Below are 13,071 nucleotides of genomic sequence, written 5' to 3'. Positions count from 1 at the left end.
GGCACTCATCAACTTTGGTTCAAATGTAAACTCTTTGACATGACACATGTGGTCCTTTATGATTTGATACCTGCATCTCTCCCCAAACTTTAGTTTTCCAAAATGTGTTCTGAGAAACACTTATCTTGTGAAGAGTTTTGTAAGACGGAGTATGGGAAGTAGGAAGGGGAGGTGACACTTTACCAAGGTCAAATACATTTAAGAAATTAATGTTCCAGTAAAGTCTCTTAGCAGCAGTGGTTCTCAGTTGGGCCCTGGGCCAGCACCACCAGCATCATCTGGGACCTCATTAGAAATGCAGATTCTCAAGTCCCACCTTAGACCTACTGCATCAGAAATTCTGGGGATATGGTTCAGCAGTCTACATTTTAGGAAGCCATCCTGGTGATGCTAATATATGTTAAAATTTGAGGGCCACCATCTTAGAGCATCACAACACACATTAGCATATTCAAGGCTCCAAGAAATCTGGAGAGATAAACTATTTAACTATATGTAGTTAAGCAGAAGTTTTCTTAGTCTATTTGAGCATGGAATTGTACATGTATGAGTGTGTATGTATAACACTCAATAACATTCAGCAGAACTGTTAGAGAAATACACTTTGTCAAAAGCTGTTGTAGCCTCATCTTACTAGTAATTCTTTAAATATATATCTGTTGTGTGCTTTTGCATTCAAATATCCCATTTTGTATTCTTCTACCAAATATATCCCCCACCCTTGTGTAGACAGCTTTTTAGAATTACATAATTATATGCTTATTGAACAAATACATGGAATGGAACAAAAACATTTTATAGTGACTTCAGAAGTGTGGCATATGTACCACCAACATGAAGATATCACCTCTGTTATTGGGCATGTAATTATTCTATCTTTATTGGTATCTTCTTGATGGAATATCGTCATATATTCTTATGTAATGAAAGTATATATACATCCTATCAGTTTATCTGTACAAACTTTTCTGTAGTGAAATATCCTTTGATAAACTTGCCATTTGGAAGCTTTCTTCAGCCGATTATACACCCTGGCAGCTTTCCACTTTTCAAAATTCCTCTCCGCATTAAAAAAAAAATACCATTGCCTTCTAGTCAATCCTGACTCATAGTAACCCCACAGGACAGAGTAGAATTGCCCCCTTGGGTTTCCAAGGCTGTAATCTTTACAGAAGCGGGCTGCCACATCTTTCTCCCATGGAGCAGCTGGTAGGTTCAAACCGCTGACCTTTAGGTTAGCAGCCGAGCACTTAACCAGTGTGCCACCAGGGCTCCCTCTCTCCCCACTATACTCTCACAAACTTTCTTTCAAGTCTTTTTCTTCATGAAACTATTAACAAAATAATTTTACCAACTATTATAAGTCACTATAATTTCAGTTGATCTACTTGACTTAACGGCACTGGGTACTGGGTACTTAGTCATAGTTTTATAAACTTACTGTAATTTCATTTGTTTGTGGTTATTGATGAGTTCATAATTACTATATTTACTTATTATGACAATTTTTAGTTTATAAAGGCTTCAGTCAATATTAATATACTTATTGTTGTTGTTCTTAGTGGCCAATGAGTTGACCTTGACTCATGGCAACCCCAAGTGTGCAGAGTAAAGCTGAGTTGCATAGGATTTTCAAGGCTGTGGCCTTTCAGAAGCAGATTCCCAGGCTGGTCTTCTGAGATGCCAATGAGTGGGTTTGAACCACCAACTTTTCAGCTAGTAATTGAATGCTTAACTGTTTGTGCCACCCAGGGACTCCATATTAGTTCCATAAACTTTTACTATTAGATTCTTTCAACCATAGGTCAAATATCCTAGTAGACTTTCTCCAGACCTGTTGCTGTAGAGTCGATTCTGACTCATGACAACCTCATATGTGTCAGAGTAGGACTGTGCTCCATAGAGTTTTCAGCAGCTGATTTTTTCAGAATTAGATTGCCAGGCCTTTCCTTTCAGGAGCCTCTGTATAGACTGAAACCTCCAACCTTCTGGTTAGCGGCCGAATACATTAACTGTTCCATGCAGAAGCTCCAGTAGACTTCTAAGATATATTAATAAACTAATACTTAGAAAAATGTAATTCTTAAGAACCCAGGTAAATACATGAATATTCTTAATTATACCCCATTCCTTTAAATACGCAACCTATGAAAGCTCACTATTAAAATGGGAAAAATGCTGATTTATGATACTGTTGTATGGAATGTAAAAACTTAATGATTCAAGATCCAATTTGGTTTATTCTGTTACAACATAAAGAATTTGATGCAAAAAAAAAAAAACCATCAATAATCCTCTGGTGTCAAAAAAAAAAATGATAAAAGTATAATTTGTGACAGCTAAGGAACTTTGGAGTTAATGCATATTCAACTATTTCTGTGTCCCCTAATTTGCATATTACTCATTACAGGATGATAATACATGACTGTGATGTTAGACATACCATCTATAGTGATTTCCTTTCACTTAATCCCATTACCTAAAATAGGTTAGATGTATAGTTTAGCTATGTACACATCGTGGTGGTTAATGATAGTATTCTAATATAGTCCACTGTGGCCATCGGACATAATTTTGTTTCCAACTGTTAGCTCCCAGATTGTCTGGATTTCTAAATACTTAGTAGAGAGAGAAATCTATTGAGCTTGATATAATGAGTAAATAATTACATTAATGTGATAAAAAATAGTCTTATTTACAAAAGCAAAGATTAATTTTAATTAAAATTTTACCTTAAAAGTAGGCAAAGCTGGATATATGTAAGAACTATTGCTATATTTTTCTTCTTAAAAATTCCCTGATATACTTTGGTATACCAAATGTCTGCAGGAATTAAGGGAGGAATCCTGCCAATGAGTTTCAAGTAATTTTCAGGTAAACAAAGCTCTTAAGATCCTCTGGAGACTGCTTACAGTTTATTATGTCTATTTGAAATAGTTTGTGTCATGACCATTTTAATTTTTTGACCATTTGATCTCTCCATGTTTTAATATCGGCTATATTTTGAGCAGAAAGGTAAATCCATAGAGTCTGGAAGCACCGTAGGGCAATCTCCCTAAAGGTGCAGTGTAGCCTGGTGTGGCGGTCTCTAGTGGTAAGTGGATTTAAGATGGTGCTGTTATTTTAACCTAAATAAGAACAGTAATAGAATGATGACTCCTCTGAGGTAGCACATGTCTTGAGTAGCGTGGGAAGATATGGAACAATACGACTATTCAGCAGAGGAGGACTGGTCTGGTAAGATACGGCAGTGGGCAATAGTGGTACACTGGGCCAGATAAAATCAAAACCCCTTTTTAGATCAAAGAATCCATGAGTTCCCTGAGCTACAAATTGAAATTTTCAGAGATCCTAGACCTATACACCTGTAAATCATTTAGCAAGATAGTCAGGATTTCCAAGCCATATGTTTCCCATTTATTTGTATATTTGAGTGAAAATATCTCTGCCTAATTTCATCTTTTGGCCTAAGGTAAAAAAGTTAACATAGAAGTATCCTAAGAAGACTATCCAACAAAAAAATTAAATAAATAAAAATAAGCAAAATAGTTTATGTGTATGTTTAAAAGAATTGTATATGTTGAGCATGAAATTTATATGTGAAAATTACAATTGGTGTTGTAATTTGTTAATCTCAGTCTAGGGGTCGGTCATCCCAGGCCACTCTCTGCTGCTAGAGATGAGAGTGTGGGAATTCAGTCAGTGTGGTAAATAAAGATTCAAATAAGTTTTTTTTTTTTTTTTTTAAGGGAAAGGTAGATTTACAATGTTGTAGTAAACAAGATACATTTGTGCACTGAACGGAAGAGTTCCAGGTCATTCATGTAAAAGATATTTTCTGTGGAGCTTAACAGCCCTAACATGACTGGGCAGCCATGAGTTCTGCCCACTTATTACCAATGTAAATTTGGAGAAAATATTCACACAGGCTAAATTTCACACAGACACTCACCTTTGTACACGCTGAATTTAATCTTTACCTTGGAAGAAACCACAAGGAATAATTCTTCCAGTAATTCCTAAGATCATGAGCTATAATAATCAGAGGGAAGGGAAACCTCCGTTCCAGGTCCAAAATATTTAGAAACACAAGTCTCTGCCACCATGAGATCCCATATTCGGTGAGGAAAGGAAACCTGGTTTTAAGAGGTTTGGCTCCCATAATCTGAGACTTATTCCATAATGACTTTTCTTTGGTCCTCCTGTTTGACAGTGACATGGAACTAAAGCCATCCAATGTAACCTTTTCTTTTGCATGTGCGTGACCTTGTCGGCAGAATAAGAAACAGGACATTCCTCGGGAAGATCAAGGACCAACCACCAAGAATTTGGATTTTTGGCCCCAACTTATTACACTGATGGTCACTATTATTGATGAGGATAAAACCACCTACACGCCTGTCCTGAATCAGTAAGTACACAGTTTTGGAAATGAATGAGTTTTAGTTCATTAGAGTTAAGAAAAATAAAATATTTGAATCAAAGTTTATACTCTCAAGACAAGGAGAACCTTTTCCCAAATTAAGCTACAGAAAACAGTATTTTGTTTTATCCGTAGATATCAATTCAGTGGTATAATGAGTTTTTAGTTTGAGCCCCACTGAGTGCAATTCTTTGTATATGGAAACAAATATACCCTAAGATTTACTTTTTATTTGATGCAAAGCATTTCTTCTTCCTTCTTGTTCCTTTTATAGCTACCCCATAGTCTCAAAATACGCCCCCCAAAAAGCAGAAAAGAATGCTGAAGAGTTAATATTAAACATTTCGCTGTGGCTTTGTAATAATAAAGATTTGTCCACAAGCCTGCTTTCAAAATAGTCCTATGTGCTGGATTTAACAAATTTAGTGAAATATTTTATAGAACAAGTCCGTTTTCTCAATTAACAAGCTAAAGCCTATGCCTCAAGGCATAGAATTTAAAAATCACAAGCAGGTAGATAAAGGAGATGAATTAAAAATTCATGACTGTTCTAGGAGAGTTTGTAAAATCATCCTCTTATCAACTGAAACGCCACTAGCTAGGAGACCTTGGGCAGATTATCTAATTCCCCTGGGCCTCAGTTTTCTCAAATGTAAATAAGCAGATTTTACCAGGTGATTTCCAAGATTCAAGCCAATTTTTAAGTTGGATGACTTTACGGTTTACTTTTTATGCACATGTTAAGGACTGTACAAGAACATAACAGCTGACTCTGCCAACCTTGACTCTCAGTCTGATTAATGCAGAGGGTAAGACCTGAAATGCTGGGGGCAGCAGGAGCAGAGATCACGGTAATAGACAAACATGCTGTAAGAAGTAGAACATGAAGTAGATTCAGATTTACTGTAAGATTTTTTTTTTTTTTTTCAATCTCCTCACTGGTCAAGTCAATTAGGATCAAAGGTTATGTTGAATTCAATGAGAATTCCAATTACAGAAGATAGAAATTTAAGTATTCCAGTTTTTACTCTTTCCTGCCACTTAACCCCACCTGTTCTCATCTGTCCCAGTTTCCTCCAAATTGTGGAAAAAGTGTTCTGTTTGATGTGCAACCATGATAGCACCCTTAGGTTCACTTTTTCATTTATTTTCCTCAACCCCTAATCCCTATATCCACCTTTTCTTCCTGACTACCGGAGTGTCTCCTGATGACCCTGTGTAGACACGACTCTTCTTTCTCTTCTGGTATCCCAGGACTGAGAGAGCTCCTCTCCTAATCCATGACATGTCCTCAGCTCATCATGGCTGCTGGGTAGTCCTCAGGTCTCTGGCAACTTTGTGAAATAAGTATATTTTCTCATTTACTCTCTGGTCCTTTCTTGAGAACAGAGGAGTCTTCTTAAAAGTTGAGAGACCAACAGCTTGTTTAAAAACCATCCTTGAACTGGGAAAGGGCATTTGATAAATAACTTTTAAATGAAAGTAAACATCTGCCAATAAATGCAAATTAAAAGTTTTTGAAGGTTAGTCTCCTTTTCATACATTCTCCCTTGGGGAGCATACCTCCTTACTTACCCAATAGATTTACCAAATTTTAGAAAACAAGGTATGACTAGTAAAAGATATGTATAAAATCATGGAATCAATTACAGTTTCCCAGAATTGTCTTTAATCATGTACCACGTAAAATATACAAAGACTTTAGTAGAATTTTTATAATTGTATTAAAGCATGTGGAGTAAATACATTCAGTTATGGTAAAAATCAATTCAAAATTATAAACTGATTTAAGCCTACTAGATATAAAAATGAGCAATTACACATGGGAAATGGAGAGATGTCTTTGTTTCATTTTTTAATTTTATTTTTGTTGTCATTTTTCTTGTTGGGTGCCATCCAGTTTGTTCTGACTCATAGTGACCCTATGTACCACAGAATGAAACACTGCCCAGTCCTGTGCCACACTCACAACCGTTGTTATGCTTTAGCCCATTGTTGCAGCCAATGTCAATCCAACTCATCGAGAGTCTTCCTATTTCTCGCTGACCATCTACTTTACCAAGCATGATATCCTTCTCCAGGGACTGATTCCTCCTGACATGTCCAAAGTATGTAAGACGCAGTCTCGTGATTCTTGCTTCTAAGGAGCATTCTGGTTGTACTTCTTCCAAGACAGATTTGTTCATTCTTTTGGCAGTCCATGGTATATTCAATATTCTTTGCCATCATCACAATTCTAAGGCATCAATTCTTCAGACTTCCTCATTCCTTGTCGAGCTTTCACATGCGTATGATGCAATTGAAAATACCATGGTGTGGGTCAGGCGCACCTTAGCCTTCCGAGGCGACATCTTTGCTTTTCAACACTTTAAAGAGGCCCTTTGCAGCAGATATGCCCAATGAAATGTATCTTTTTGATTACTTTTTGGGGGGGGGGGCTTTAAGTGAAAGTTTACAAATCAAGTCAGTCTCTCATACAAAAATTTATGTACACTTTGCTATGTACTCCTGGTGACATCTTTGCTTTTTAACACTGTAATTTTTTTTTATTGTACTTTAGATGAAGGTTTACAGAGTAATTTAGCTTCTCATTAGACAACTAATATACATATTGTTTTGTGACGTTGGTTGCCAACCCCATGACATATCAATACTCTCCCTTTCTCAACCTTGAGTTTCCCGTTTCCATTAGTCCAGCTTTCCTGTCACCTCCTGCCTTCTCGTCCTTACCCCTGGGGTGGTGTGCCCATGTAGTCTCACATACATGGTTGAGCTACTTGTATTATTATTTGTTTTATGAGCCTGTCTAATCTTTAGCTGAAGGGTGAACCTCAGGAGTAACTTCAGTACTAAGTTAAAAGAGTGTCCATGGGCCATGCCCTCGAGTTTCTCCAGTCTCTGTCCGACAAGTAAGCCTGGTTTTTTGGTTGTTTGTTGTGAGTTTGAATCTTGTTCTACATTTTTCTCCAGCTCTGTCCGGGACCCTCTATTGTGATCCCTGTCAACACCGTCGGTGGTCATAGCTGGACACCATCTAGTTATGCTGGACTCAGTCTAGCGGCAAGTGTGGTAGTTAACGGTACATCAGTCCTTTAGACTAACCTTTCCCTTGTGTCTTTCTTTTTCTTCATTCTTCCTTGCTCCAGATAGGGTGGGACAAGTGGAGTGTCTTAGATGGCCACTCCCAAGCTTTTAAGACCCCAGACGCTACTCACCAAAGTAGGATATAGAACATTTTCTTTATAAACTATGTTATGCCAGTTGAGCTAGTTGTCCCCTGAGACCACGGTCCCCAGCCCTCAGGCCGGTGATTCAGTCATTCAGGGAGTTTGGATGAATCTATGAAGCTTCTATCACTTTGTCTTGGTCAAGTTGTACTGACTTCCCGGTATTGTGTACTGTCTTACCCTTCACCAAAGTTACCACTTATCTATTGTCTAGTTAGTGTCATTCCCTTTCCAATCATCCCCTCCCTCATAACTATCAAAGATAGTTTTTATAAGAGCGGTCTTATACAGTATTCATCTTTTTCTGATTGACTTATTTCACTCAGCATAATGCCCTCCAGTTTCATCCATGTTGTGAGATGTTTCACAGATTCATCATTATTCTTTATCGTTGTATAGTATTCCATTGGGTGTATGCACCATAGTTTGTTTAGCCATTCTTCTGTTGATGGGCACTTAGGTTGTTTCTGTCTTTTGCTATTGTGAATTTTGCTGCAAAGAAACCACCCACAGAACGTGGGTGTGTATATGTCTATTCGCGTGTGGGCTCTTATTTCTCTAGGGTATATTCCTAGGACTGGGATAGCTGCAGTATATGGTATTTCTATTTCTAGCTTTTTAAGGAAGCACCATATCATTTTCCAAAATGGTTGTATCATTTTGCATTTCGATCAGCAGTGCATAAGAATTCCAGTCTCCACACAGTCTCTCCAACATTTGTTATTTTCTGCTGATTTCAGTAGTTAACCTAGATCCAATCACAATTTTATTTTTCTTGGTGTATTTAAATTGAAGATCAGTAAAATGATGCCTTAGGTTGTAAATGTAAATAAAGAGAAAGCAAAAGGTTAGAAAAGGTGGCTGGGTTTAAATGGCATTGGTGATTGACTTATTTTATGGTAGAAGAGAACCTAAGTATAAAAGGAAAAATTATCACCATAGAAAATGTTCAGTTAAAGGAGTTCGCACTCTGAATGCATTCACACTTAACTGCAATGTTGTGATATATTTTAATTTCCCTTTAATACAGCTTTAATTTGTAAGGCTAGTTTACAGCTTAATGCTAACCAGTTGCCGTCGAGTCAGTTCTGACTTATGACGACCCCATGTGTGTCAGAGTAGAACTGTGCAACACTGGGTTTTCAATGGCTGATTTTTCAGAAGTAGATCACCAGGCCTTTTATCTGAGGGGCCTCTGGGTGGACTCAAATGGCCAAACTTTCAGTTAAACCAAGTGCATTAAGTGTTTGCTCCACCCAACAACAACAAACAACCAAAACCCTCACTGTTGAGTCAATTCCAATTCACAGCAACCCTACAGGACAGAGTAGAACTGCTCTAGGGTTTCCAAGGGGCAGCTGGAGGATTTGAACTGCCAACCTTTTGGTTAGCAGCGGAGCTCTTAACCACTGCGCTGCTAGGGCTTCATTATACCACCTGGGGACTCCAGTTTACTAGTGGAGAGTCCTGCTAATAAAATCTATTCTTCTTGGCTTTTCTTTCTCTTCATAACACTGGCAGTTAATTACATTAATATACATCCAGTATTCTTAAATGTAGAACATATTAACATGAGCTGAACTTTTCTTTATAATGTGAAAAGTGCACACCAGACTAAATACATCTTGAATTCTAGCTGATAATGAAGCTTCAGTTGTAGTCCTGACATCCAGTAGTACAGAACCATTGCTTACTCATTTGTAGCAATTAACACATTCTTCAAAGACAAACTTTGCATATCAAAATAATACTTCACTTTTAATGGATTCTAATTTTATCTCTTACGACTAGTGACTCAGTATTATCAAATTTGGCAGTGGTAGATTATGCTTTCTTTAGTTCACTAAGATTTGCAAGATAATAAATTGGGTTATTAAATTGTGCCTCATAGGATTCACAGTTTAAAACATTTATGCCTTGTATTAATTGCCATAAATTAAATACAGGAGACGTTCAAATAACGGTGGAATGAATCAGAGACTTCGTTAAACCTCCTTTTTTATAAATGATAGGCTAAATTCAGCTATGACTGCATAGAAAATGAAGAAGAGGTGGAGCTTTACATTAAAGAATTTAATTTGTATACAGCAAACCTTACTAATTTAGGACAGTGTGAGAAGGACTATTTTTAAAAATATATCAGCAAAAAAACAGTGGATCCCAACACATAGCGACCCTATAGGACAGAGTAGAATTGCCCAATAGGGCTTCCAAGGAGCAGCTGGTGAATTCAAACTGCCAACCTTTTGGTTAGCAGCCATAGCTCTTAACCACTGTGCCACCAGGGCTAAAAAAAAAAATATAGGAATATTTAAGTATGATTATTTAATGTACCATGTTTTAGATGTATTGTTTTACCTTGTAAGTATATATAATAATTCTACGAGGTTAGAAAACAGCTTTGGGAAGTTAATACCGCTTTCAGTCCTGCTTTTGTATAGTTTAGATTTTTTTTTTGTAATTAACGTATAAATTGCTAGCATGTAATCTGGGATTTCCAGTTAGCAAAACCAGTTTATGCTCATAAAAAACAAACAAACCCGCTGCCATCAAGTTGATTCTGACTCATAGCGACTCTTGTAAGTAAATAAAAATTCCCTCTGCCATCCAGATTTTATTAATAACTAATTTTGTTAACAGCTGTCTCACCTGTTTTTTCTGAAGACTGAATATTAGCGAATATAAACTCCTATTCAGTTTCTGTGATAATTTTTTTACATCAGAAATTAATAGAATCTAAGTAATATTTTATATGTTTTCCATTTATAGTCAGAATTTTATCAGCAGAAACATTTATTCAGTGTTCACTATGTGCCAGCAATTGTGCAGTGTTTACATGTCATATAATCCTCACAACAGTCTTCTAAAAAGTCCCAAAATAGACAATTACTATCATCCTCATTTGACAGATGAAGAAATTGCATCTTAAAGAGAGAATTTGATGCTCCACTTAGGTAAATGAGTTAAATTGTTGTTGTTAGGTGCCATTGAGTCAGTTCTAACTCCTAGTGACCCTGTAAGACAGAGTAGAACTGCCCCATAGGGTTTCCAAGGAGCGGCTGGTGGATTTGAACAGCTGACCTTTTGGTTAGTAGTGGAGTTCTTAACCACTATGCCATCAAGGCTCCAGTTGAGTTAAGCAGCAGAGAAGAAATCAAACCTCCATCTTTATGACTGCATTAAGGTTTAACTACCGCCTTATACTGTGATGAATTACACGTAGGAAACAGCCAGGAATGTGTTAAATTGTCGAAAATAACACTCTAGCAAACATGCAGATGCTGTGGATTTTTTATCTAGACCCGCCGCCTCCCCCCTCAAAAAAAACCACACATACAAAATTACTCAACTGTGGAGTGTGTTGGAAGAAAACAGTTTTGCCTTTGGAATCATGATTTGGTACTGGGAACACAACAATGATAAAGTATATAAAATTTGATGCTGAAGTGAGATTATAAATTTGCAAATCTACAAAGAAAATCTGGGCACAGTGCAAAGAACACTGTGTTTAGGAACATAAAACTGGAAATGTAAAATCTAGCCAGTAGTTCCTCTGAACTTGATAAAATTCTACATTATATGAAATACTGGATGTCTCCCTCCTCTTACTCTAAGCACTAATTTATTTCTTCATCTGTTATGTTTTGCTTACAGTCGTGAATTTTTCTCCCCTCTTTTTACTTGACAGATAGGAGTAAAAAAATTGTTTTGGAAACTGTCAGCTTTGCAGATGTCACCAGGTTATACTGTGGCCTCTGCAGTTGTTTAACATGTGTGGAGGAAATACGTGTACTGAGAAGACTGTATAAGCATAATTAATATTATCTGGTCCTGAAGGGGTCTAGGTGGGAGAAGAAGTGTTGCAGAATGCTGCACAAAATGGGTTAGAGGGAAAATATTTCTATGGTTTCATCAGTTTTGAACTATAAAGCAAATGTCAGTGAAATCCTATCAGCTAAGTTAAATCTTGCATCAGGAGTGAAATCTATGAAATTTTTACAGTACAAAAGCACTACCACAAATCTTAATGAGCTATGACACAGCTTACAGTCCTTATACTGTACTTTTTCCTATGCTTATTGTACTTTTTTTTTTTTGGTCTATTCATCTAATAAGGAACACTGATGGTACAATGGTTAATTGCTCAGTTGCTAACCAAAAGTTCAGTGGTTCAAACCTAGCAGCAGCTTCTCAGGAGAAAAGACCTGGTGATCTGCTCCCATAAAGATTACAGCCTAGGAAACTCTGTGGCCAGTTCTGTTCTGTCCTGTAAGGTCACTGTGAGTCAGAGTCGACTCAGTGGCACACAACAACATTCATCTCAGCCAACTTTTCTAGTAATCATCTTTCTCCTATAGATTACTAACAGTTCTTTTTATAATAATAATAATAGTATTCCTCTGTCTGTTACATGTGTTTAATATATTTACCAGTTGGTCATTTTTATTTTAGATGATTATTTGGTTTCACTTAGGTTTTGCCATCTTGTTGGTGATGAAACTCCTTGAACCACAGTTTTTCAGGAATGAAAATCAAACTTAACAGTGATTATGCAACTGAGAAAACCCCGGGACTAACATCTTATTTTTAGATTCTGTGTTTTGAAGTTCTCTGATTGAAGCTTCTAGATAAAGAAAAAATGTTTTAGAAGTTACTTTCAAAGTCTTTTCTTATGGTAATTACAGCCATTAACTGGGGTGCCCAGCAATCTCTTCTGCCAATTAATCTTTATAGTCCTTCAAAGGATACCTAGATCTTACTTTCTTACTCCTGCGAATAACTGCGCCAGTAATTTCTTCTGCATCAGACACTCCTAGCTTTATTGTGTTCAGTTAATTTTCACTTTCGGTTATAATGTGCTCCTTTTAATTGCCACCTATGTTTCTGGAAGGCTCATCAACCTTACAGTAGAAAATGGAATAGAAAAACAATCACTTAGTGGACTATCTTCGGCTCTTTTTGCTCCTGCTCTCTAGTATCCCTAGATTCTGAGTATCCTCTCAGCTACCGTCAGCGTTCTTTATTCTCCTTTTCTGTTCTCTCTCTTTCTATTCCCCTTGTTGCTCCTTTTCTGTTCCCTCTGGTGTCATAGCAGCCACCATCACTTACAGCATCCACCAGGTTTCCTGCTACATGCTGCTGCTTCCCGTTTCTGTAGAGACCACAGGAGTGATGATCCTCCACTGCAGATAAACTGCCGTCTCAGCCAGTGATAACCAACGATGAAGAGTTGTTATGCTATTTTTCCAAAATCCTTCATGTATACCAAAACCAGTCTGTTTCATGTAACTATCTCTTATCTTTTTACCCTGTAGTTTTCTTCATGGGACTTTTCACAGTTTTTAAGTAAATATATATATATATATATATTTTTCTTCTTTTACATTAGACTTTGCATTTGAAAGCAAAGACTGAGAGCCT

At 37.0% G+C, this 13,071-nt stretch overlaps 1 protein-coding gene across 2 annotated transcripts in view; it reads left to right on the top strand.

Moving 5' to 3' along the window:
- Nucleotides 1–13,071, top strand: part of UNC13C (unc-13 homolog C) — a 633,353-nt gene that overhangs the window by 418,540 nt on the left and 201,742 nt on the right. For both annotated transcript variants that reach the window (XM_064267528.1, XM_064267529.1), the window contains one exon: nt 4,278–4,411. In XM_064267528.1, the coding sequence (XP_064123598.1) occupies nt 4,278–4,411 (134 nt within the window). The remainder of the gene's footprint in view (nt 1–4,277; nt 4,412–13,071) is intronic.

Source organism: Loxodonta africana, chromosome 13, assembly GCF_030014295.1.
Source record: "Loxodonta africana isolate mLoxAfr1 chromosome 13, mLoxAfr1.hap2, whole genome shotgun sequence".
In the NCBI taxonomy this organism is placed as follows: domain Eukaryota; kingdom Metazoa; phylum Chordata; class Mammalia; order Proboscidea; family Elephantidae; genus Loxodonta; species Loxodonta africana.
The sequence above is the reverse complement of the archived record's forward strand: the minus strand, read 5'-3'. Positions and strand labels throughout refer to the sequence as shown.